The 26,930-nt window shown below is 43.5% G+C and overlaps 2 protein-coding genes across 3 annotated transcripts in view; one reads left to right on the top strand and one right to left on the bottom strand.

Annotated features, from left to right (window-relative positions):
* Positions 1-260: 260 nt before the first annotated feature.
* cacng1a (calcium channel, voltage-dependent, gamma subunit 1a) lies at positions 261-22,762 on the top strand. The gene is made up of 4 exons (XM_034688330.1): positions 261-498; positions 14,103-14,177; positions 19,899-20,045; positions 20,129-22,762. Exons 1-4 carry the CDS (start codon positions 261-263, stop codon positions 20,359-20,361), a joined length of 693 nt encoding a protein of 230 aa, XP_034544221.1. The 3' UTR covers positions 20,362-22,762.
* A 424-nt stretch (positions 22,763-23,186) lies between these two features.
* helz (helicase with zinc finger) overlaps positions 23,187-26,930 on the bottom strand; it is a 57,999-nt gene continuing 54,255 nt past the window's right edge. Inside the window, exon 33 of one of the 2 annotated variants that reach the window (XM_034687477.1) lies at positions 23,187-26,820. In XM_034687477.1, coding sequence (XP_034543368.1) covers positions 26,348-26,820 — 473 coding nt within the window. In that variant the 3' untranslated portion in view covers positions 23,187-26,347. The remainder of the gene's footprint in view (positions 26,821-26,930) is intronic. The other variant, XM_034687478.1, reaches the window with a different exon arrangement.

The following is a 26,930-nucleotide window of genomic DNA, read 5'->3' as shown; positions in this document are numbered from 1 at the left end:
GTGCAGCAACTCTTAGTGAGTAGGGAGAAGGGGACTAGAAAGTAGGACAGAGCAGTCTGGCCCCTTTCCTTTCGAACCACAGGCACAGATTTGCGACAGGGGAAAGAAGACACAAGGATAGAAACAAGAAGACACTTTGCCGCAGTCACTGAAGAAAGAAGCCCTCAGTGCGTCCACGCAGCAGAGATCTTACTTTGTAGATTTTACCTTCCCATCAGAGGAGGAATATTCACTGAAGAGAGGTCTCGACACCTGGAAACATGCACAAACGCACCAAGATTAAGATTGCCATCTTCGTGCTGCTGGTAGGGATGGCTTGCATGTTCACGGCCGTGGTGACGGACCACTGGGCCGTGCTCAGCCCCAAAGTGGATAAAGTCAACCAGACCTGCGAGGCGGCCCACTTCGGCCTGTGGAGGCTGTGCAAGAAGTACATCTACATTAGCTCGGAGAACTACGAGGCGGGGCACGGCTGCGGACCCATCAGCCTGCCGGGAGGTAAGACGAAATCTGAGCAACAGAGAAAAAGATGAAAACGATGTTCAAGGACCAGTCACTGTTTCTGCTAGTGTTTGGATTAAAGCTTGTTGTGAATGTTTGTGATGGTGAGGTGCCGCCCCACAGTTCAGAGGTATAAAGCTTCTAATAATAGTCTCAGATGTAGGTCTTCTATCTGAGGCAGATTATATCACACCTTTAAAACTTCTACAAACTTCTCTTTGACAGCGTTAGGAAGGAAGATCGAATCCTGAGTGACGTGAGCACAGCCTACGATAAAGATATGAATGATTTTAACAGTTGAAATATTAAATGATTGAATCCCCATTCAGAGGTCTCTGAGCTTAGATCATTCCTGGGCTGCCTTGTATTGGTTTGTAAGTCAGCCGTGGTCGAGTTGGCGTTGGTCTCCACTGCCCGTCCTTTCAACAAACCTGAGCGTGAGCGGTTAAAGCAGGCCCCACGACAAAGCCTTATCGGATCCTTTAACTATCAGTGAGCTTTAAAGATTGAACCAGACCCACTGAAGACACTTAAGGTCAAGCAGAGAGGTCTTAAAATGAGCCATGAGTGCTGCACACACCAAACACCACGACAGCTGACTTCACTGACTGCTGCTGCCTTCAGTCTGTTTAAAGATGTGGTTTGTGAAACCGGCTGCAGACAGCTGATGAGCGAGACACACCCTGAAACAACGACCAGGGAGGACACTAAAACAGAGGGGCATGAAGCAACTAAGAAAACATGACACTTATGAACAGCTTTGAAGCATTTTGAATGACTTAATTACTCAAAAAAAACCCACAACATGATAAACACTAGAGCACAAACAAGAGGAGACTGTTATGTAACTAGACGTGAAACCAAATTCAGCCAAATGGCAGAGTCTGTCAGGGGCACACAGTCCTGGAACAAACTACCAGCTCACATCAGGGAGCTTGAGAACTACAGTAACTTTAACCCTAGAACACTATCGCTAAAATTAGTAACATCATCACTAACACCGGGTGTTTTTTACCCGATATAATATACCCAATAAAAAGTACTTTTCATCAAAATAAATCAAAATATGTCAATACATGACAAATTAGATTAGTGTTCTTTTATTTTAAACTGTGCCATGTCTAACAAAATGAATAAAATCTATAATGGGGGGAACCTATAAAAATTCCGGACCAAAAATTCCCAAAACAAAAAATGATGAAACTGGAAACTTTGTGTTCGGTCCACCCATTCCTGGGACATTTGAGACTTCCTTGGTGAAGGCACAGTCTCCTTGACACACAAACAGCTGCAGGAGAGAGAAACAAACAATCACTATTGCCGGGTGAATATCACCCGAATACGTGCCTGTAGGAAAAAGCGGGTTTTGGAATAAGGAAACACCCACGCCTTCAAAGACGTCAAAGACGATGCTGAAGCTACCCAGGGACCCCTGACACTCAGACAAACGCCACATACTGAAAATCATGTAAATGTGTTTGCTGGGGTGAAAATCACGCGGCGATAGTGTTCTAGGGTTAAAAAACACTTCTAACAAACCTGTCATGAACACATGAATAATCTGTTTCCTCATTTGATGCCCGTTCCCGGGGCTTTGGCCTCACCTTCCATCCTGTTTGTATAAAGTCACAAACTTTGTGTATGTAAAATCTGTTTGTAAGTCAGTTTGTGTAGTGTCCTGTGAACGGTCTTGTGACATCCTGTAATTTTAAATCTTGTTATTTTATGTTTTATCTGAGTACCTGCCTCAAGACTACGGACAAAATGTTGCTATTGAGCTAATTCCGGCATATTTACATTGAGGCACACTGTTGAAATTATGATTAATGTGCATTGTCCTAATCAAATCAACTCAATTTAAATTAAATGTATTTGGCTCAATCACAGCACGCCAGTTCTTAGTTTCCTCTTATTTGAGTAATTTTATTCATTTAAAAAATACAGGAAGCTTCAGTCTCCGCTTTGTGACCCTTTCACAACACATGTTTTTGTGCCTTGAAATTGGGGAAACAGAGTCTTAGGTCCTCTGCTCCTGCAGCCTGGACTATGCTGCAGGAGGAGTTGGGTTTAAGGGAGCTTGTCACTTTAAATGTTTTTAAAGCAGCTTGAAGGTATTGGAGGAAGATGCATCAGCTTGCAGACGCTTTGACTGATGACTTTCTGTCATGTGATCCAGGTTATGTTGACATGTTTTTAAATGATGCGTTGTTTGTTTGTAACTTCGTTGGAATGTGCTGCTGCTGATCTCTGACATCTTGTAAGAGAGATTCTTAATCTCAATGAGGCTTTCCTGCAAAATACATTTATATTTTTGGGGCATTGTTGACGTTATTAGATAGGACAGCTGGAGAGAGATGGGAAATGTGGGAAGTAAAGAGAGAGGGAAGACATGCAACAAATGGCCGTGAGTCAAACCAGCGACTGCTGCAACAAGGACTCTAGCCTCTGTACATGGGGCACACTCTTAAACTGTTAGCCCAACAGCAAATAGTCTTGTTTTGAATATTAGCAGATCATGAAAATGATCAACACAAACATTTCAGTTGATTCAGATCAATTAGTATCGTAAAAATCTTCCAAGATACCTTAAAGTCAGCGGATGGTTCATGAGTCAGCTGGAAAAATGTTCCAATTTGCAACCCGTTAAAGCTCCTGTGAGGAACTTTCAGATTGTGTCATATTTGGCGCCCCCTACGGGCAAAGACATCTGCATCTTACCGCTTTACTGATCTTGTCTTGAAGCATTAAAAACTACACTATAGAAGCTTTATTGCTGATGGTCTAGTTTGCTTATGAAGGTCTTAAAGAGGCATCAGTATCACATTTAGTATTTTGTACAGAAACTTAAAAACTCCCCACTGGAGCTTTAATTTATATCAACTTGAGTTTGAATAAATCAACAGCTGTTAGTCTTGTTTCCACTAGAGATCAATAACAGCCTTATAAAGCCTTCTTATAGGAAGCCACTTATAAAAAGGGGCTTATATTAAACCTCCACACCCCTATATCTGGATCTGAACACATCTTCCACCACGGTTCTTTAAGAGGCTGATGTAACGTGTGACAGATCGTGTGTGTCCTCACATTCTCGCAAACTCTCGCCTTGAGATGAGAGACTCAGAGTAGACTTTCTCTCATCACATCCGCCCTCGCAGCACTTTGAAAAGGAGACTGTAATTGAATAAACTGAGTGTAAACAGTGTTGAGAACTTCCTGTCCAGCAGTGACTCCCGTCTACGTGACTTGTGGTGAGACTCACTCATCAGCAGAGCAGTTATCCCAGAAAGCATTAACTGTCTGCTGATTGTTATGTGACCCTGTGCCTGGCCTCAAGTAAAATTAGACTCAAACTTTCAGACCTAATTTGTCCGAGTGAGAAAGCTGTGAAAAAACTCCCAGAATATGCCCTGACTGATAAAGGCTGTTAGACTTTGGGGAATCCCAGACGCTGTCTGCGCTGCAGGGCCATTCCAGGAGCAGATGAGATGCCGGAGGGGGGTTCAGCGGGGCAGGCATGGAGAGCATGTGCTGAATTTATAAAATCAGCTCGGCCGACACAGGCAGGCAAGGAATTCATTAGATCGCAGAGACAAGTGGTAAATTCTTCTGGAGCTTTCGTCTGCTGTTTTTAGTTATCATCTGACAGTTTCAGTTTTTTTTAGCTTATTAGTTTATTTGATGGAGACCATGCACAACACAACCGCTGAGCCAGAGTTAGCTAAAGGAGATCATTTACATCCATGGTCCCAATTCAAACAATCTAAAAACAAATATAAAACTTCACATTATGTCAAATTAACACATATGTCTATAGACTGATGTGTACAAAGGTTAAATCAATGATCACATGACTGGTCTGTCTTGAGCCATGACTTCAGTTTGGTTTTAAAAACACTGAAGCTTGTACGGTCTCTGATAAACGTTGGAATTGAGTTCCACTTTCCTACAGCTTGGACAAATAAGCAGACAGTGATGATGTGTTAACACTCAGGCCCCGTTCACACGTACATGTATGTGGATATTTTAAAAAACATTGTTTTTCTCTCAGTTTTGACCTCACGTCCACACGTGAACAAAGTTTTAGGTCACTGAAAACAGGTTTTGAAACGTGCCTTCAAAGGTGGAGACTCTTAAAAACTCTGTTGCTTGGTACTGCTGGGTTTTATTCCAATGTTGATAAGGAAACAAACTCACTGTTCTTCATCATTATACCGCGACACAAAGGTGAATACATATATGACGCTCAATAGCTTTTAATTCTCCGCTCCGTACACACATTTAAAGAACCGCTCACTCTGGAAGACGCTCTGATGTGACAGACTGAACACACACTCTCACCGCTTACTGGCTTGGGAAGCTTTCACCGTTTCTGTGTTGTTGTGGAGACAACATTTATTTTTTTAAACCTAGAGAAATAAATCTGTTTTCATAAATATGCCAATGAGTGATTTTTACCTAATTTATTTTCCTTTCTTTTGACTGTATTCTATTCATTTTATATTAGTTTATATTATTATGGTGATTATTATTAAAACCTGTTGGTCTTTACTGTTGTTATTTTTGTAGTTGCTGTCACTGTGTTTATTATATTGTAGATTTTTCTACAGGTTTAAGGGAGGGAGAGGGGGAGGGAGGGTGTTGTTGTTCATATATGTTCAGAGAAAAACCCAAACCAATCTATGAAACTACGCTGTGATTTATACCTGCTTTTTGAAAAATAGAAATGACAAAATAAATAAATAAATATATCCGAATGAGTGGATGTAGCCTTAAGGCTGATTTATACTTCTGCGTCGAATCGACGGCGTAGCCTTCGCCGTAGGTTCGCGTAGCTCCCGTACCTACGCAGAGGCCTACGCACGTAGCTGACGTGCACCTCCTCCAAAATGTAACTACGCGTAGAGCCGACGCGGACCGCAAGCCCTGTGATTGGTCCGCTCGACGGCTTTGTCTTTCCCGCATTCACAGCACTTCCGGGATCCCGGACATCGGCCGCACATCGGCCATGTATTTCATCTCCTCCTCTCTATTCTTCATGTAATCATGTCTGTATGATAAACAGCAACATGTATCAGCTGTAGATTAACAGAACACGCTCTGAATCTCTGTGGAAAAGTAAACAGAGATCGTAGCAGGACTGGAAGCAGGCGGCCGGCTATCAGAGAGACCACACTGCCCTCAAGCGTTTCGGAGGAGAATTGCTGCGCGACACGGACACATCGACGCACAAGTATGTGGTGCTCATGTCCGCGTCAGCCCCTGCTGCGTAGGGGAGACGCAGAAGTATAAATCAGCCTTTAAGGCTGATTTATACTTCTGCGTCGAATCGACGGCGTAGCCTACGCCGTAGGTCCGCGTAGCTCCCGTACCTACGCAGAGGCCTACGCACGTAGCTGACGTGCACCTCCTCCAAAATGTAACTACGCGTAGAGCCGACACGGACCACAAGCTCTGTGATTGGTCCGCTCGACGGCTTTGTCTTTCCCGCATTCACAGCACTTTCGGGATCCCGGACATCGGCCGCACATCGGCCGTGTATTTCATCTCTGTGGAAAAGTAAACAGAGATCGTAGCGGGGCAGGAAGCAGGCGACCGGCTATCAGAGAGACCACACTGCCCTCAGGCGTTTCGGAGGAGAATTGCTGCGCAACACGGACACATCGACGCACAAGTATAGGCTGATTTATACTTCTGCGTCTCCCCTACGCAGCAGGGGCTGACGCGGACATGAGCCCCACATACTTGTGCGTCGTGTTGTAAATGCGGGAAAGACAAAGCCGCCGAGCGGACTGTTGCCGGACTGAGCATGCGCCTGAGAGTGTGATGGATTATGGGTAGTGGAGTAGACGGGTAGGAAAGAGACAGTAGAAGAAGAGCTAGAGAGAGTTGAGATGAATGTATGTTCTGACAGTGTCCTGAAATAAAGAGGTGACCCGGTTTTTGCAACTCGTCTCCACTGCAAGTTATTGTAAGCAGCCCGGACTGCTTGTTACCAGCACTACAACGAGCCAAACAGTAGTGTCGTTTTCTACGGCAGACGCCACGGAGCTGAAAAGGTAACAGGACCAATCACAGAGCTTGCGGTCCGCGTCGGCTCTACTGGGAGTTACATTTCGGAGGAGGTGCACGTCAGCTACGTGCGTAGGCCTCGGCGTAGGTACGGGAGCTACGCGGACCCCCGGCGTAGGGTACGCCGTTGATTCAACGCAGAAGTATAAATCAGCCTTATGTGGTGCTCATGTCCGTGTCAGCCCCTGCTGCGTAGGGGCGACGCAGAAGTATAAATCAGCCTTTAGTCGCACCCATAACAGCCTTCTAACGATGAGCGTAAGCATCTAATGGTCATCATATTAAGTGTCTGTAAAGTTAAGGAAACTTAGTTTTTGTCCAAATTAAAAAATAAATATGAATTTAGTTTCTGTAATTCTTCCTGTTTGAAGCTCTGGATCGGCTGTGGTTACACTCCAATAATTCTACTACTATCGTACTAGACGATTAAATCCACAAAACCAAACATAAGAAAAGTCATGCAGCAGTGACACTCCAGAGCATTTCATCTGTCTGTTTTTGTCTGTAGGAAGTTTAGCTTCACAGCTAATACTTACGATTCGCTTTGAGAATGAATAAGGGAATGCTGACTGATAACTTTCATTTAAATAGAAAGGTGCTTTGTACAAGGACTACAGTCTGGAGGCGTGTGCATTAACCGCCAGGTCAATGGCGCCCTATGTATGAGCTTTTGTTGGATGCTCAGTGAGACTCCCAGCTTTGATATCACGTACATGCTGAGACTTCTGCAGCCACATTTCTGGATTAAATATGTTATGCATTGCACAGATCTAACAGTTGTTCAGCAGCCACTCCCGTTGAAAACAAACGACTCTCATGTCTGCAATAGCACGGATGATTTGTGGCAGCCATCTTGGCAGCCTTTCTTTACGAGGAGTAGGAGTGGCACTGATCTCTGTTGGTCTCTGCGCTCGCTGTATTAGGTTAGGAACTTCATTGTTTATCACAGCAACGTCTCCATGGAGGTGTCAGCGTCTGATCCAAGGCAGAGCTCTAACTGGAGGGAGACGCTGCTCACTGTAAGACACTCGCCTGGAAAACACAGGCTGAGCTGAAGTTTAGAAGTAAGGTCACTGCTGACGAAGTGCAGACGGTCAGGTGATTCCAGGGAACTTCTGAGCCCGGTGCAGACTCACTTTGAAACATGCTGATACAAAAAACAGGAAGTTTCATTCATGCTGACGTTTGTTTTTGGAGCTTAGCTTTCAAATCTGCACAGCTTCGGGCAAACTTGTCATTTTCTAAATAATATTGTGCAAACTGCTCGGCTAGCAGTCGTCGTGGATATAAATATAAGCCACGTAAATACTCAGCTGTCTTGGGTGGAAGCCACGAGGGTCAAGTGTTCATGCCAAGTGCAGCGCCGCCGTGAGTGACAGGGCCGCCTGGAGGAGATCACGGCTCTAACGCCGGCTGTCCCCCCGAGCTGTTCCCACGGGACCCTCCTGCTGCAGACTCGCATGTCCGTGCAGCCCTCGCAGACGATCGGGTTACTTCACACTCCCTGAAGATGCATGGTCAAAAACACAGGTGGAGCCGCCTCAGGTTAGCCTTTATTAGCGCTCTGATGGCATACCGAGCAGGGGATGGTCGGTGTATATGGGGACGTGGAATTGCCAGTGAGCGTGTAACACATATATAGAAGTGTACTGATGCCTTCAGGGCTTTATAGCAGGATCAAAGCTCGACCAATCTGACGAGTGACGGCTCAAATTTATGCCTGACAGGTGCTTTAAAACCTGCCTGCATGACTGATGTTCATACAGTTAAGGCAGGTTTAGTTGTACTCACTCTTTTGTTGATCCTGCAACAACTCAAGTGGAGTTGTCATCACTAGAGAATGAGGAAGACTTCAGGTGCTGAATGGAGCCGATATAAGAGGAACGCAGGCTCAGAGAGAGAGGCCCGGGCGTCCTGGCTGCTGTGACGATGTGCAGACATGCTGCTCGTCTGACGTCCTCCCCTCATTCCTGTGAAAATGAAGGACTGACATTTTTCCTCTCCTTCTTTCTGGAAAGAAGTGATGCTTTAAAGAGTTTAGCATGAGCTCCAACCAGTGTCGCCTCTCTGGATGAAAAGCTGCTTGTCCTTTTAATCTTCACAAAGCGTGCACTCGAAAAGAAAACAACACACGATCACAGAGGAGAAGGAAGCTGCTCGATGAGCTCTAAGCATTGAATCCACAGCCTGGTATACATGTTTCAAGTGTTTCCACTTGAAACATATAGAACACACTCAATATGCATTAAGTCAATAAAGAGGAGCCTTGGCCTGCTGGATGTTTAAACACGTTTCAATGAAGGACCTTAAAAGTCATCTTATAGGAGGATGAGACCTCTTCTCCTGCAGAATGAAGAGTCGTCCGATGATTAATGGGATGAAGTAGACTCAGTGAAATAACTTCAAAGAGTTCATTTAACTTTTAGCTTCCTCTCTGAAATCAAAGTTAGGGTGACATTGTGAGGCCACAGGAAGTTAAAGACGATGTGTTTTAGTGTTTCATGCTGCTCTTGGTGTAATCATGCTGAAAAGTCATCACAAAGAAAGTGGATTACATAGAGACAAACTTCTACCTGTGAGCTTTGTGAGCTGGACGCCTCCCCTTTCTTTCACATATTTTGGAGCTGTCTTGTACGTTGTGTTAGTTCACCTTCAGTTTACAGATGGTTGGGTTCATGACCTGGAAGTTTCTAAAGTCTGACATGTCCAACTTAGGGATGGGCATTTCAAGCCAAAATACTATTTGATAATCATTCGTGTCTATTGGACGATTATCCTAATAATCGGCCAATAGCAAACAGCTTTAAGACGCTCTATCGCCCCCGTGTGGCGGGAATACCGTATTACAACCAGGCACCGGTAAAAAGAATGAAAAATTGTACTTTTAAAATGAGAAAATACTCAAAGTAACTCTTTGATTTTTAATAAGTGAACGAATATTCGAAAATCATTGCCCATCCCTAATCCAAATACGGTGGTTCCTATGTGACATTAATACACGCGTCCTCCCTGTAGTTATTACTTTCATAGTGACAAACACAGCCCTGAAGTCAGCACTACCCCGCTGCAAACAGGAACGAAACAAGACTGACACTGACTGTAATGAAAATGTCTGGAGCACACGTTTGTCTTAGAGCAGATATCCAAGCCAAGCCTCTTCTCTTTGTAACGCATGACACAAGGCTGCCTTTCTTCTGCCCTCACGCTGAGAAACTATAAAAAGATAATCCTGATCTTCTAATCCATCTTCTTTTTGAGTATTTACAGAATGCACTTCCTTTTGCAAGGAACCTCAGTGTTATTTTGGAAAGTGACTTTAAGTTTGACAAGCAGATAAGCTCCATTGTTAAAACAAGCTTCTTTCAGCTAAGACTATTAGCAAAAGTTATCTTCCCAGAAACGATTTGGAGAGAGTTATTCACACCTTTATTACATCACGCTTAGATTATTGTAACTCTTTGTTTGTTGGTCTCGATCAGTCAGCATTGCTCCGTCTACAGGTCGTCCAAAATGCAGCCGCCCGCCTGCTGACTTGAAAGAAACGGCGGGATCACATCATTCCTGTTCTTGCATCTTTGCACTGGTTGCCTGTGAACTTTAGGATCCAGTTCAAGGTTTGATTAATTGTTTTGAAGTGTTTAAATGGTCTGGCACCGTCTTATTTATCAGACCTTGTAAAGCCTCACAGTACAGTCATGGCCAAAAGTTTTGAGAATGACACAACTATTAATTTTCACAAAGTCTGCTGTTTCAGTTTTTATAATGGCAATTTGCATATACTCCAGAATGTTATGAGGAGTGATCAGCTCAACTGCAATTAATTGCAAAGTCCCTCTTTGCCTTGAAAATGAACTTTATCACCAAAAACACATTTCCACTGCATTTCAGCCCTGTCACAAAAGGACCAGCTAACATCATTTCAATGACACACAGGTGTCACACACATTAACACAGGTGTGGGTGTTGATGAGGACAAGGCTGGCGATCAATCTGTCATGATTGAGTGACTGGACACTTTAAAAGGAAGATGCTGCATGACACCATTGTTCCTCATCTGTTAGCCATGGTTACCTGCAAGGAAACACGTGCAGCCATCATTGCATTGCACAAAAAGGGCCTAACAGGGAAGTTTATAGCAGCGAGTAAGATTGCACCTCAGTCAACCGTCTATCCAATTATCAAGAACTTCAAGGAGAGAGGTTCAATTGTTGCCAAACAGGCTCCAGGGCGCCCAAGAAAGTCCAGCAAGTGCCAGGACCGTCTCCTGAAGGCGTTACAGCTGCGGGATCGGGCCACCACCAGTGCAGAGCTTGCTCAGGAATGGCAGCAGGCAGGTGTGAGTGCATCTGCACGCACAGTGAGGCGAAGACTTTTGGAGGAAGGCCTGGTGTCAAGGAGGGCAGCAAAGAAGCCACTTCTCTCCAGTAAAAACATCAGGGACAGACTGATATTCTGCAGAAGGTACAGGAACTGGACTGCTGAGGACTGGGGTAAAGTCATTTTCTCTGATGAATCCCCTTTCCGATTGTTTGGGGCATCTGGAGGAAGGCTTGTTCGGAGAAGACGAGGTGAGCGCTACCATCAGTCCTGTCTCTTGCCAACAGTGAAGCATCCTGAGACCATTCATGTGTGGGGTTGCTTTTCGGTCAAGGGAGTGGGCTCTCTCACAATCTTGCCTAAAAACACAGCCATGAATAAAGAATGGTACCAGAACGTCCTCCGAGAGCAACTTCTCCCAACCATCCAAGGGCAGTTTGGTGATGAAGAATGCCTTTTCCAGCATGATGGAGCACCTTGCCATAAAGCAAAAGTCATAACAAAATGGCTCGGGGAACAAACATTAAGATTTTGGGCCCTTGGCCAGGAAACTGCCCAGATCTTAATCCCATTGAGAACTTGTGGTCAATCCTCAAGAGGCGAGTGGACAATCAAAAACCCACAAATTCTGACAAACTCCAAGCATTGATTATGCAAGAATGGACTGCCATCAGTCAGGATTTGGTTTGCAGAGGTCTTGAAAAAGAAGGGTCAACACTGCAAATATTGACTTATTGCATGAATTCTGTGTAATTCTCAATAAAAGCTTTTGATACTTATGAAATGCTTCTAATTGTATTTCATTATACCATAGAAACATCTGACAAAAACACCTAAAAACCCTGAAGCAGCAGACTTTGTGAAAATGTAATATTTGTGTCATTCTCAAAACTTTTGGCCATGACTGTACTTCCAGAACACTTAGGTCATCAAACCAGCTGCTCCTGGCAGTACCTCGGTCCAGACTCTCTACTCGTGGGGACAGAGCCTTCTCAGTGGCGGCCCCAAAGCTGTGAAACAGCCTACCTTTCCAGGTTAGAGCTGCACAGTCTGTTGAGCGCTTTAAAACACGACTGAAAACCCATCTTTTCTCCTTGGCGTTCAGTCCCAGCTAAACAAGAATCCTTTTATTTCCTAAATTGAGCTCTTACTATTCTTTCATTGTTTTTATTTATTGTTATATTGTGTATGATTATATTGTATTTTAATATCTGTACAGCACTTTGGTCAACTGAGGTTGTTAATAATGTGCTTTATAAATAAAACTTGACTTGACTTCAGTAGACTTGAAGGTTTTCACTCTGTTGGCTCACCTTTAAAAGTCTGTTGTGTGTAAATGTTGTATTATTAAATATCAGGAGTTAAGGTAGATGTTATCAGTGGAGGTAACTCTCCTAGATTTGGATTGCACTTCTAATGTTTACCACGCCTGGCCACCTCTACGAAAGTCTGTGCCTGAGTGTGACCACCTCAGTCCAAAAAGTCTGGCTCTGCCCCTGCTGAAGCCTTTCTATCACACTTTTAATTATATCTCTGGTACAGTATGTATTATGTAACCTATGGTCTTCTCACAGCTGGATCTGACAGTCCTCTTCCTCACCGTACTCCTCATCCTCCTTCACCTTTGACTTCTGGGATTAGCAGCCCGTGACGTCGTCCTCTTTCCTTTGTCTGTTGTTGAAAGCAACGTCACCTGAAGGACTCGACCCTTTAGTTTTACATCAATATTCTCCTTACACATTTAACACTGCTGCAGTGACACACTCATATGCTGCGTGTTTATGATGTCCAACATGTTTAAACCTGAAGGTGTAATGCATCGCTCAGCTCTCCTCCAGCCTCTGTCGCTCCCTCTCCTGTTCCTCTCCTGTGCAGCTTGTTGCCTGGTAACAAAGCTCTACTTGAACATTAGTTGTTGATATCTGGTCCCCGTCCTCATTCAGAAAAACATGAATCTTCAATGTGGGCCAACACGATGTGGCACGCGAGGCTTTTAGTGAACATGTCCCTCTGAAACACACGTCAGATTTGATGGTTTTGGTTTCACTTCCTGTTTCAGTTTCAGGGACAGATGGCTCGCTTTAAGCCGGTTTTGGTGGTGAACACAGAGAAGTGTTCTACCGTTTTCCCAGCGTGTCACAGACCTCTCACCGTGATTCCATAGCATGCAGTGCCACATGTTTCCACATGAAAGCGCCGCGTTGACGTCCCCCTGTGAGACTGTATGGAGGGGATTAGAAAACATGCCTGTGAGAGGAGGACTCCATCAGCTGTGTGCTCAGGAGGCTGCAGATTAAGTGACATAACCCTCCTCACTCTCACTCTTATGATCACATGAACCTGAGTGAGTGAGCCTTACATGTGAAGTTAACTCTGCATAGTGCTTACATTATTGAACCCGGCTGGAAACATGCGAGTACAATACGTCACATGCAATCAGGAAACCGAGCCTGCGTCGTTGGACTCTTTTAACACTTGGCGAGACATGAAAGAATATTTCCTGTGATCACACAAAGCGGTCTGGCTTCATTTGTGCTAATCCCCAAGGTTTAACACCTCGTCTGCTCCACAAAACCTGAAAGTGATGTCTCCCTAACTTTGACTGTGGATCGACGAGGAGCAGGCGGGCTCTGCACGGCATCCTGCAGACCTTTTAGAGGGAATATGAACCCTGCGCTGGTGTCAGGCTGTGAGAGGCTTTTATAAAAACAATGTGAGAGGCTTTAAGGAGGCTTAAAGTGAGAGGGCTGTATCATGTTCTCACGGTATATCACAGCAGGTGGAGTACAGCGGACGGGTTTTAAGAGAGCATGTGATAACAAACATGGTCAAATATAAAGAGATCAATCAGACTTTATTTATAAAGCCTTTTTCATACAATGACAATGTAACACAAAGGGCTGTACATAAAAACAACTTCAAATAGAATAAATTGAAAGAAAGATAAAAATAAAAAGACCCCCCATCCTAAGTTTTATTACTGCAACAGACTGATTTCACAAACTAAACATCCAGACGTCATTGAACCTGATCAGCAGTTAGCTTATCAGTACAACACAGCTAATATCAGCTACACAGAGGAGAGAGCAGGGACAATACACAATAAACATACGTGATACTGCAGCTGCTTCAAATGTGATGTGTAAATGTTGTGTTTGCTACCTCTAGAGTTGAACATATAAAAGCACTAAATCTGATTTTCTTTCCTTTCACAGAGGAGAACTGTACGTACTTCAGACACTTCACTCCAGGGCAGGACGCTGAGATATTTGAGTACAAAACACAAAAAGGTAGGTTTCTGTTTTGGCTCTTAAAGTGGTGGAATTTCCTGTTTTTCATGTGTTTAATCCAGGTTCATTCACAGTTCTATCATCACTTGCAGGATTAGGAATATCGTCTCCGTTTGTAATTCAGTTTCATTGATCAGAGACTGCATCATGGCTTCAGTGTGACCGCTCCTCCTCCTGCTCCTCCTCCTGCTGCTGCAGCTCGTCTCTCTTTGGTGTCAGATTTTCATTCATGTGTCACTTCTAAATGTGGCTCGGCTATCGATGTCACCGCGGGAGTATCTGAAGGCTAGAAATGACAAAAGTCTTTACAGGACATCAAGAGAGGCGACTTGGTTCTTTCTCTTTTGTCCTCAAAGTCAATGTGCCCAACAGGTCAAACCTACTGTAGAAACACTTCATGTTGTGGATGTGTTTGGTGTTCTTTTGCCACATAAGAAGTATGAGCAGTCAATGAAGAGACCTGCCCCACTTCACTACACCCTTTACTGATATGTTTAGTAGCCTTCCCCATGGCTCCTCATGTCCCCTAAAGCCTGAGATAGAAAGGACAGAAGGGCAGAGAGAGTCAGCACATCACTGGGGTTATCAAGTGGGCTCCTTCCTTCACTGATCCGTTAGGCCCACGACACCTTGGAGAGGCTCAGCAGTTAGCTCTGGCGTTAGCAACCCAACCCATATAGTATCACTATGTTCAATAAACCCAGGCTCCGTACATGCAAGCTCCAGGAAGTGACAACACTGATGCTACCTGGAGCAGCACCCAACACCCAAAAGAGTCTGCAAGATGTTAGAAGGAAGAGAGGGAAGGCAGAGTGAGGATGAGGAGCTTGTTTGGGGTCGACTCTACACTCTGCCTCTCCCTACTTCCCAATGTTTTTGAGGGATAAAAGGAAAACAAGGAAACAATCATATTTCCGTTTTGGCTCCCAGCTTATATTTCTTCTCCTCATCCAGATCGTCTGTCTTGTTTTAACTCCTTTACCGCCTTTCCTAAATTCTGTCCATACACTCCCAATTCTCTGAGCGATGTCACTACGTCTGGCCTCAGATTAGAGCAAACTATCTCTTGTGGAACAACAAGTCTTCCTCCCAAATCACTGCCTTCCTTTAGGTGACCTGACTCGTACCTCTTTATAAACCTTTATCCCATGCATTTCTCTCCTTCACGGACAAACTGACAGTTACACACTTTCACATTTTGCCTCAATCTGTGCCGCAGAGCTTTTCAACATGTCCCCAACCTTTGGAGAGGCTACATCATGTTTCCCACAGTCCCTCCTTCATTAGAAAGACACTTGTAGTAACTTTAACTGGAGTAGTGTTCGGGGGCAGGGGAGAGTTGCCATCTGGGATCATAGCTCTGCGTTCACTCGCTTTGTTTCACATTTGGTGCCTTATGAATTCTGCAAGATGTGCTGCACACATTTAGTCCAACAAACAACCCCCACTCCCTCCATCTCCCCTCCAGTGAGCCTGTTACATCCAGCACTTCCATTAACAGCGTGTCGGTGAATGCAGCACATGTGGAGCCATGTCACTCTCAATTATCAGGGTGTAAATGCGAACAGTCTTTTCGCATGAACTCCTGCACCCCCCCCCCCCTTTCTCACCATCGAACACACATGTAGCACAAACACGCAGCGTCCCAGAGCTGACGGCGTGCCCTTAAGAGACGCATCACGAGTAATGATTGCAGAACTGACCTGAGCTCCACGCTGAGTTATTCACTCTTGAATAAGTCATTTGGCTCCACCATCACGGTGCACGGGGTTGAGTGAGCACAGTGGATATACGGTGGGTCACAGCGGGCACATGCATCCATACAGTCAGCTTCCTCTGAGCCTGAGGGGGCGAGGGGATGAACGCTGATGAAGGGTGAAGGAAGTATTGTAAGATGAGAATATTGGAGGAAGGATGGAGCTTCGATCTCTCTTTACGTCTTTTATGTCAGCGAGTTAAACACACAAACAGTAAGACTGAATGAAGACGTTGTATTCTCACGTTCAGGTTTGATTTCTTATTTCTAAGAACTGAGGAATCCTTTAGCATCCTTCTGAAGTCCCGGTGAGTCCTCTCAGTTTGATGTCTACCTTGCTCTTGTTGTTGTGAAACTTTGCCGCTTCAGTCAGAGCCAGCTGATGAGCCGGCTCCTCCGTATCTCAGAGAACACAGAGCGTTTCGGGGTGCAGCCCATCCTCCCCTGCCAGCACGAGATGAAGGCTGCGCGCCCCAAAGGAATGCCTCTCCTCTGGGCATGTTTCACAGGCGAGCAGGCGGTAGATCAAAGACCTGCATCCCATCCACCTCTCTGCTCCTAAAACAAGCCAGCTGCTGTTCCCATCACACGGACGCACTGAGGCAGGAAACTCAGGGAAAAATTACACAACGTTTATTAGTACACGGAATTTAAAGATGTGTGATTTCAGCTCTTAACAAAATCAACAAGTCACATGAAAGAATAAATCATAGAGCAGAGAAATGTTTGGCACATATAAGCAGGAACTTCCTGTGTGCACTGCAAAAAACAAAATTCCTTGAGCGTCCACTTGAGGCGTCCAGCAACAGCCAGGGACACAACTGTGCCACCCCTGCTAGCAGCCAAGGAAACCCAGTTTCTATAGCCTGGTTCTAAACACAGCTTTAGTCTCCATGCCTTTAATTCATCTGAATCAGCTGTAGTGGTGGTGAATGTTTTTTGTAAAACTCATCCATGCTGGTTTTATTCAGGCAATAAGTAATGCATAAGTTTGTATAAAGGGGTGTGGCTTATTCAGCTCACAGGTGAGTCTGTCCTTGTAGCCTCAACTCCACCTACACTGGTTTGGAAGTTTGTTGGGGTCAGTATTTACCAAGAGTCCCGTCTGCAGACACAATAGACGTCCATTAAAGGTGACATATCATGCAAAATGGACTTTTTAATGGTTCTCTACCTGAAATATGTTTCCCTGGCATGTCTACAAATGAAAAAAATCCATTCTGCCCCTGTTCTGATTTCTCCACCTTTCTGTAAATGTGTGTGAAACGAGCCGTTTCAGACTTCCATGTTTTTGTTACGTAACAACAATATCCGGTCTGTCACGGAGTCAGAGCTCGGAGCTTGTTCAGCCCATAGACTGTATAAAATACAACTCAACCCCTCCTCTGTTTTTCATTACCTGCACAAATGTGTGCTAACAAGGAGCTTAGGAGGGTGGCATGCTAGTTGTAGGCTGTCTTAATAAACACAAAGGTCGGTTTTACTCCACACGTCTGCAGATTTGAAGATCTAGTGGATGATTTTTATTTATCATGGATAAATGCTAGCGCTAGTTAGCATAGCTACATAGCTACATGTCGTAGCTGTAGCTGTGTACTAAGATACACGTCGACATACTGACAAATAAAACAACAAGAAACACAGAATCTGTGACCAATCCTTCATAAAAGGTCCTGCTGCCTTTCTGGTAGAGGTCAGTTTTACTCCCCACGTCTGCAGATTTGAAGATCTAGTGGATGATTTTTATTTGTCATGGATAAGTGCTAGCGCTAATTAGCATAGCCACATAGCTACATGTTCATAGCTGTAGCTGTGTACCAAGACACACGTCGACATACTGATAAATAAAACAACAAGAAACACTAAATCTGTGACCAATGGTTCAGAAAGGTCCTGCTACAGGCGCCTCTCCGTCAGGATCAGATTCTGGCTCAGATTCAGAGGGTTGAAGTAACGCAGGTCTCTGAGCAGCCGTGTATATTCAGCCAACATGTAAACATTAGATCAACATGCTGGACAGCAGAGGCACATCCACTTCCTGAGGGGGCGTGGTCAGAGAGAAAACAGAGTGTTCTGAGGAGGACTGAAGAAGAGGGTTTTTCAGGCAGACCAAAATCTGATTTCAAAGTATTTTTTTGAGCATAAACTTTAAAGACATGTTTTGGGGACCTCTTAGACCAATATATATTGATGAAAAAAGCGTGATATGTCACCTTTAACGCCTGCACAGATGGAAGTTGGACCACCACTTGGATATCAGCCGTTATCAGGAGATTAATCCATCGCACCGGCGGAAGCTGTACTGCTTTGTGACTTTTTTAAGAGTTTGAGAGTTAGTGGACTTTTAGAGTTTAATATTCCAAACTGCAACGTTTGTTATCTATTTAAATGTTTAAAATCTAGAATTAGACACAGCAGAGCTCCGTCAGCGACCTCCACTCAGAGCTCAGCTGCTATCACGAAATTAAGCGATCTCAATGTCAAGAAGTAGCTCTTCATGATGTTTTTGATGGTTTTAAGAGTGAATAGAGTTTTAGAGTTTACTATTCTACATTTTATCATCTGTTCTCATCTTCCTTTTTTATTTAGAGTTTTGTTTTCAGCATTTTCGCCTTTAATGATAGGACAGCTGAAGAGAGACAGAGATAGCCTCTGTAAAATGCAATGCCAACGTCGCCCCGAATTGGATATTTCAAATTGAGAATTTTTGTGATTGGTGCACATCTTATAAGATGACTTATATCAAATTATTTCAGTAAATCTTACAGTTTTCCAGTCCTTTTCAATGTTTGTATTGTTTTGATTCTCAATTTTAAATATTTAACTGAATGTAAAGATTACTGTTGGGAATATGAAACTCTAAATGTCTCTTATAAATTGTGAAAAAGACATGAAGAGGAACAATATTTGGATTGCTTGATTTCCTGATAACATCTGTGGTGGGAAAAATACAGACATGATAGTATGTTGTTCTTGCTTTGATCAGAAGCTAGAAACATTCACACATACCAAACCTTCTGTGATTTGCACATTGTTATCTGTTCCCATGGCTGAGGAGCAGACCATAAGGTGAGAAGTCAGGAAGGTGACCAGGAAGCAAGAGGTGATAAGAAACTCTCTTGTTTGTCTCACAGTTCTTTGAAGATGCTTAATGATGTGTTAATATTATTCTCTGAAGAGGATAAGTAACGTGTTGTATCTTCACTCTGGGTCAGTTGAGCAGACCTTGTCTCGGTTGTTAGATCACTCTGCCATCTGACCGCTTTGCAAAGCTTACTGAAGGCCGGAATAAAGCTCACAAAGACAAACCGTTGTTGTTTGAGTCTATCATTTCCAGATTTCCACCACACATCTGATATCCAGACTGTGGTGCAACTTCTAACTGTGCACACAGACAGAGAATCACTGTGTCTATTCCTGGCTTCAAAACCTCCAAACAGATTCAAAACTTTGCAGTTAAGAATATTAAACTCCAAAAGTTTAAGGACTCCAAAAACTTGTACAAATGACACAAATAGAAACAACTTCTCACCCAAAAACTGCTGAGATCTAAGCTGAGGTTCAACTTCCAACTGCGCGTGCGCTTACAGACGTCCGTTGTTTCTGTCGCCGTCACATTTCCAACATGGCTTCATGACACTGCTTCAGAAACTATTTGGTGACGACACAGAGACAACATCAATGTTTTATACCGTCTTTGGGCATCAGTTGCTCATTGCCAACTTCCTCTTGTGATGAAAACTATTTGTCAGGTATCAATCAAACGCGTCAGCACCCAGAGGTCTTTGAACAGTCGCTCATTCTGGTTTTGTCTTTTTCTTCTTCCATGGAGAACGTTTAAACTTCTCCCTTAACGATGTCTCGTGAGACGGGTTTCAACTACCTTTTAGAACCAAATATGAAGTGTACTGTTGTAAGATTTTAAAGGACAATTCCACCAACTCTCTCTCTCTCTCTCTCTGCAGAGTACAACATCTCAGCTGCAGCCATCTCCATCTTCAGTCTGGCCTTCATGATCCTAGGCTCTCTGTGTTTGATGGGCTCGTGTACCGGGAAAGGGAAAGGACGAGACTACCTCCTGAAACCTGCCGGCATGTTTTATGCATTTGCAGGTAAGAAAAGTAACATGATGAAGTTTGTTGTGCATGCAGTGTGTTCAGGATGATTTAATAAAACCTGTTTGACTCCTCCTCAGGTCTCTGCGCCTTCATCTCTCTGGAGGTGATGCGTCAGTCGGTCAAACGCATGATCGAGAGCGAGGACACGATCTGGATCGAGTACTACTACGCCTGGTCCTTTGCCTGCGCGTGCACCGGCTTCGTCCTCCTCTTCCTCACCGGCATCGCGCTCCTCCTCCTCTCCATGCCGCAGATGCCGAAGAACCCGTGGGAGACGTGCATGGACGCCGAGCCGGATCAAGTGGAGTGATTCGAGGGAAACTGACCTCCCTGCAAACACGGGCCTTTAGTCAGACGTCCTGCTCACACCTGGGGTTAAGATGCATGCTGATTAAGGGAGGAGCTTAGACCACACCTGAACAGACCTTACTTCCTGCTCTTAATAATCCTCATCTTTAACCTGCAACACTTTAAATGATTAAAACCTTAAAGCAGGGAGAAGATACGAGTTAAATGACACGTCACCTCTGATTGTTCACCTCTCTGCATGCATGTTAACTCCAGGTGTAAACAGCGACTTCACTTTATTCTGTATGCACGCTGAAGTTTTAAATACACCCGTACTCGCCAACATTTCCCTCCATGTGGAGACCAGAGTCTGAGTTTCAGAGCCCTCGGTTTGTTGCCTCAAATGTCATAATCATGCAAACTTTGGCTCTTCATATTTCACATTTAGGATCATTATAAATTGACATTTTAAATATTGCATACAGTTCTGTCCTGACTCACAGTCGGGGACTTTATCTGAATTTGCTTACTGTTCATGTATGATAACTTGTACATATCTGATGTGTGTGTGTGTGTGTTTTTGTATCAGGGATTAAACAGAGTAAGAACAGCGATATGTATCTAAATGTTCAGCTGTACATTTTTCAGAGTGATGAGGAGGAGACTTTAAAGATGCAGACCGTCTCATGTCAGATAGAGCGTCGTGAATAAATGAGCAGAGCAGCAGCACAGAGCAGGTGTGTGTATGTTTATGTGTGTGTGTTTGTGGCATGCTGAATGCTAAACACCCACACAGTCTGCTGCACACAGCGTGCTGGAAAAGGTTCAGATCCAGCAGGTGCACAAACAAGGCTTTTACTTTCAGTGAACAAACCAATTGGATTCAAAAAATCTCTCTTCTTCTGCTTAATGTGTCTGCAGTCACTTAAAGCAGCAGTTTGTCTTAAGCATCGTCTTTGAAGGGAAACCTGCATACGACACAGATATCAGCTCAGCTGTCTTAGCTTTCATTTCAGATTTAACAAAGTAGATGGCCCGATGTGTTCGAGGGAACCAGCCATGCAGAACGGAAACACAGGCACAGAATTATCTAATCCCAAAATTCAGCCCGCAACCCCCACTGCCCCTTTAAGTGATTAAAAGTTGCTTCAAACCGTCTAGTCTGGTCCTGTTCGAGGTTTCTACCTGTTGAATATAAGTTGTTTTCTAATTTAGCCAAGCAGGCCGATGGCGGTCCACCATTGAGTCTAGTTCTGTCCGAGGTTTCTGCCTCTTATTTAGATGAAAGTTTCTATTTCAGCAAATGTGGTAGATTGCTGTCACCAAATGAGTCTGATGTTGTTGAAGGTTTCTGCCAGGTAAACTTTTCCCTCAAAGTGATTAAAACTCACTTCAAACCGTCTAGTCTGGTCCTGTTCAAGGTTTCTACCTGTTGAATGTACAGTAAATTGTTTTCTAATTTAGCCAGGGAGGCAGATGGCGGTCCACAATTGAGTCTAGTTCTCTCCGAGGTTTCTGCCTTTTAGATGAAAGTTATTTATTTATTTTGACAAATGCGGCAGATGGCTGTCACCAGTGAGTCTGGTGTTGTTGAAGGTTTCTGCCAGTAACATTTTTCCCTTGACTAGTTAAAAGTTGCTTCAAACTGTCTAGTCTGGTCCTGTTCGAGGTTTCTACCTGCTGAATATACCTTTAGTTGTGTTCTAATTTAGCCAAGAAGGAAGATTGAGGTCCACCATTGATTCTAGTACTGTCTGAGGTTTCTGCCTTTTAGATAAAACTTTTTTTCTATTTCAACAAATGCGGCAGATGTCTGTCACCCAATGATTAATTACTTAATTAACATAATTAATTGCTAACTCACCCTTAACTTCAGAGTCAGGGGATTTAGCAACAAACGAAGGCAGAAAACTACTGAAAAGATGAGTATTTGAAGGTTTTATTTGAAATGTAATGACTACTTTTGTTGATATTTTTGCAATAATAGGTAAAATATGCAATTTTGGATTACTAGACCTTCTAGTAGACATTTCAGAACCCCCCAGGAGGTCCCGACCCCCATTTTGGGGACCCCCGATCTAATTCAACCTGCACATGAAGAGGGTTGTTTCTAACCTCGACCTGTCACAGACACAAACTGACTCTGAAGAAGAAGGAGGAAACATGGTGTTTAGTTGCTCACTCCACCTTTACGCCACATACTCTACATCCTGCACCGCCTGTGCTCACGCGCTCTGCTTTAGTTCTGAGGAGTGTAAATTGGGGCTAATTTGCATCTCCTGCTGCTGCTGTGTGCGAGAGCTGCGACCTTCAGCACGTTAGGAGCTCCTTCAGGGGGAAAGTAATTTATTCTGACTTTTTGTTCTGACTTAACTCATGTTGTTTTTGGGACTGCTATCTTCCTCTTACTGTATGTTTGACAAAAAGAATCTGGAATTAAAAAGGTTTCTGGTTTTCGGATGAGTCTGTCGTGCATTTGTTTTTATGCTCTTATTTTGAAAAGCTGAACTGCTGAGAAACTTGGCTCAGTTTTTATCTTCTTTGTATTACACATCCAATACTTCTGACGCAGAATGCAAACTCTTTACTCATGCATCTTTTACAACTTCTGCAAATATGAGCTCTTAATCTGTGACGTTTAACTGTGCATTTATTTCAACCCAGCTGGCTCTAAGCTTGCTCTGATTTTAAGGTGTGGGATGACACTTTGTGCTCACCTAAACCAAGGCGATGCCCGGCTAAGAGACTGACTTCTGTAGACGCTGACCCAGCTCAAGTTTCAGTCAAAGGCTCCTCTGTGTTTCTGCTGTGAAATGCAGACGATGACAAAAAGTCAGAAGTCGATAGTTTCAATAAAAACACTTTAATAGAGAAACAAATAAAAAAGAAAATAAACCTTTGAAACACAGTCTATATCCTTTATTATAACCACCACCAATTGAAATGAAGAAGAGTAAAACAGATCTATTCATTATTTTTGTACCCACGAGGGAGGAACCAATGGGAGTGGGAGGCTGGGAGAACAGGTGTGCCATTGATTCACTGCAGCAGGAGAGGGGGAGAACAGAGGAGAGCAAACAGAGAACAGGCGGAGGAGATGTGGCGTTTATAGAAGGCTGAACACAGTGCTCTCTACTGGCTGGGCAGAAGGTTGCTCCCTTTCCATGTGACACACAAACAGGCCTGTGTGTTCCTGAAGACGACACAGAGAGAGGATTTACGGGCTGATTTATGGAGCGGTGAGAGTGAGAGTTAACTTCGACACGATGAAGCGTTAATGTGAAATAAAATCCCTTTAAAAATGTCTTTGGCTCAATCTCCTCTGCTTCAAAATAAATAAACGTGTAGCCGGTGAAGCGGTGAAATATTAGTATTGCACAACTTCAGAGATTAGCCAATGACAGCTCAGCGGTAACCTGACTCCGCCTTCAAACGCGTCCGACACATCCGACACACGCCAGGGAGCAACCTCAGCGTTAGCCCTGCTAAAAAAAAAAAGAGCTTACATGACCATTACATACTGATCGACATGTTAGTAAAATATTATAATAGTTTTGTTGATAATGTCACAAGTTATTGTACACATCAAATAATATACCAAAATTTGACTCTGCAGGTTGAACAAAAGTTTTTTTTTCTGTTTTCTTTTTAATCCACAAATCAATACAAACTGATAAAAACAGGGATAAAAACCAGCCAGCTCATGTCAACATGCACGAAAAGAAAACAGTCTTCACATTAAAAATTAAAAAACAACAACAGAAAGAAAACCATGTTGATTGTTGTACAGCTGTGAAGAAGTGAGGGAACAGAACCAGATTCAGAAAGTTTCACTGAAAAAATGTATCGTACAGTGAGAGACGTCTGAGCTCTCCTCTTTGTCCAATCAGCCAGACGACATCTTTAAAAACAAGAAAACAAAGAGCCTGGAGGAGTCACAACGAGATGCTGCGACCGCCCGCCGCTTTGTTGTCCATTTTCAGAATCGTAATTTTTTTTTTTGTGAATTTGCATAATTAAAAAGGGCAAACCTCTTCTTTGAACAGCTTCTACAAAATTGAGGCGCTCCCAAAGTTCTTTGTTTGTAAATATCTAGAAAATGCATATTTACAGGTATGTGTTGTTCTCCGATACGTCATAAAATCTGGACCTTTGAGTGACCGAAAGTGTCTGAAAGGAAAAGAAGAAGCGAGATGAAGCTCTCGGCTGACCGTGTTTAAACTCTGACTCGCTGAAGCCCTGACTTCTTTTAATGAATGAGTCACAAATAACAACACTACACGTTTCCAGTTCTGCTTCTGTGAGAGAGGGGGGGGACTAGCAGCTCCACTACACAAGCATCTTTTATATATTAAGTGGATTTAATCATCAAGACTTCATAATGTTAGGAGGACGATCCTCGTTAAGAAAAGTGACGTCTGTTGGTGAGTGCGGTGAGAGAAACCGCTGCTTCTGTGTGAATATTAGAACATCAGACGGGATATTTAATCCGCTAATTATCCAAAACAACGTCAACAACAACACCAGATCTTTCTTTTCAAGCACAGACTGAAAACAGACACGTTCACGGTCACGTGTTTCTGAACAGCGCTCTAGGAAAGCAACGTTTTGTTAACTTTGATCACTATCCGACTTTTTTATTTTGGTTGCACTCCACAGAAGAAAAATTAGAAGTGAATATAGCTTATTATGAGTTCATATTAATCAGGGATTGTCTCACAGAGAGGGAGGCGAGAGCAGCGGTTAAAAAGAGTGCTGGTACATCTTTCTCCGGTATTTCCAAATTCAGTATGTATTCCACTTTCCTTTATTCAGGCTGTTCAGAAACACGAGACCGCCCGTGTTTATCGGACCCTCATTTCAACGTACTTTGCACAACACGCCACTCTGACCTCTCCGCTCTCTCGTCACTTTCACAAACCCTCAGAGTCCTGCAACCTTTCCAAGAGCTCACCTTCATCAGTGGCAAAAAAACAAAACAAAAACAACAAACCAGCAGAAAAAAAAAACAACACTTCACCTGCTGAAGATGCAGAAACAAAGAAATCAAAACGACCGAGCGTTGGTTACAAGGGAAGCAGTTGGGGAGGATCTTGTCACAGATACAAACGACGTCTGGTGTTTTCTGATCCGTTAAACAAACAAAGAAGGACACGTTGAAGCTGTTCTGACATTTTAACACTGACTCTAATGTTGCTGATGCAAAATAAATGAAGTTAAAATATGCAATCAATATTTGTTTTGTTATTTTTAGTAAATAATCACATTTACTATCGATCACCGAAGATGACTCCCAGGTGAGGATGTCTAAAGGTTAAGAAGTAAAAAAAAAAGAATTCATAATTCAAACGAGCGAGCATGATACAGGAATTTAAGGACATGTCTGTGGCATACAATTCAGTCTTTTATTTTCTTTATATGTACAGATTAGAGGAAAATTTTATCTACTTCTATACACTGTTCCATGAAGTTTCTGCGTCAGCTGACCACTTAGCTCGCGTCCGTTAACACGACTACAGTAGTATGAAAACCAAGACGTAACGCCCACTCAAAACTGAAGGATACAAAATGATAAAAACTTCAACGTACTTATTAAGTAACCGACAAAAGCAACTTCAATAAGGAGAAAGAAGCGGGGCGCTAAGTGGTCAGCTGACTCTCGCCTTTTTTAGTTTTTATTTTTTTTTTACTTTTTTTTTTTGAGCATTACGTACATATACAAGTGTTGATAATATAAGTATATATTCATATATACATAATGAGTATGTATATATACCAGTAATGCATTCATTATATATACTTATTTTCTTCACAGATATGTGAAACAGGAGAAAAGATGACTGTTACAAATAAAAAGTTAAAATGAAACAAAATGCAGAAAACAAACCTACTGATAGAAACAAGTTGTAAATGCACTTTGCACTATTTTTTTGTGTTTTTAGACAGTTTTACTTTTTTTGTTTCGTTTTATATTTCATCACTGAATTATCGGGGGAGGGGAGGAGAACTCATTTAAAGTAGGAGTAGTACCCATTGCTACCATTTGAACTTCCTATACTCAGCTCTTGCAGGAGGGAGAGAGGGTCGCTGTTCTTTTTGGCCTGATCGGGGCGAACAGCTCGGGGTTTGGGTGGAGCGCGGAGGGCGCTGGCATAGGACATGGTAGGTGGTTTGCTCAGATTTGGTGGCCCCTGGCCAGCCTCTGTGGGAGCCTGCGGCGGCGGAGGTGGCGGCGGCTGCTGCTGCGGCTGCGGCTGCGGCTGCTGCTGCTGCTGCTGCTGCTGCTGCTGCGGCGGTGGCGGCGGTGGCGGCTGCTGCTGCTGCTGCTGCTGTTGCTGCTGCTGCTGATGCTTGTTATTGGGCATAAGGGGAGGGAACTGTCCAAGGTGCTGCAGGGAGTTGAGGGAGTGAGGGTGGGTCTGCTGTGCTGCTGTGGCCTCAGCCTTCACCTGCTCCTCTGTTTGACGAAGAGCTTTTGATGCTGCAGGACGGAAGGGAAGAAAGTGTTACTGGATTGGAAAGGTGCATTAAAAAAGGAGGGTAAACAAAAACATAAACAATAGCACTCTAACTTAAAGCCTGGTTTATAGG

This window comes from Notolabrus celidotus, chromosome 7 (genome assembly GCF_009762535.1).
Source record: "Notolabrus celidotus isolate fNotCel1 chromosome 7, fNotCel1.pri, whole genome shotgun sequence".
Lineage (NCBI taxonomy): Eukaryota > Metazoa > Chordata > Actinopteri > Labriformes > Labridae > Notolabrus > Notolabrus celidotus.
The sequence above is the reverse complement of the archived record's forward strand: the minus strand, read 5'-3'. Positions and strand labels throughout refer to the sequence as shown.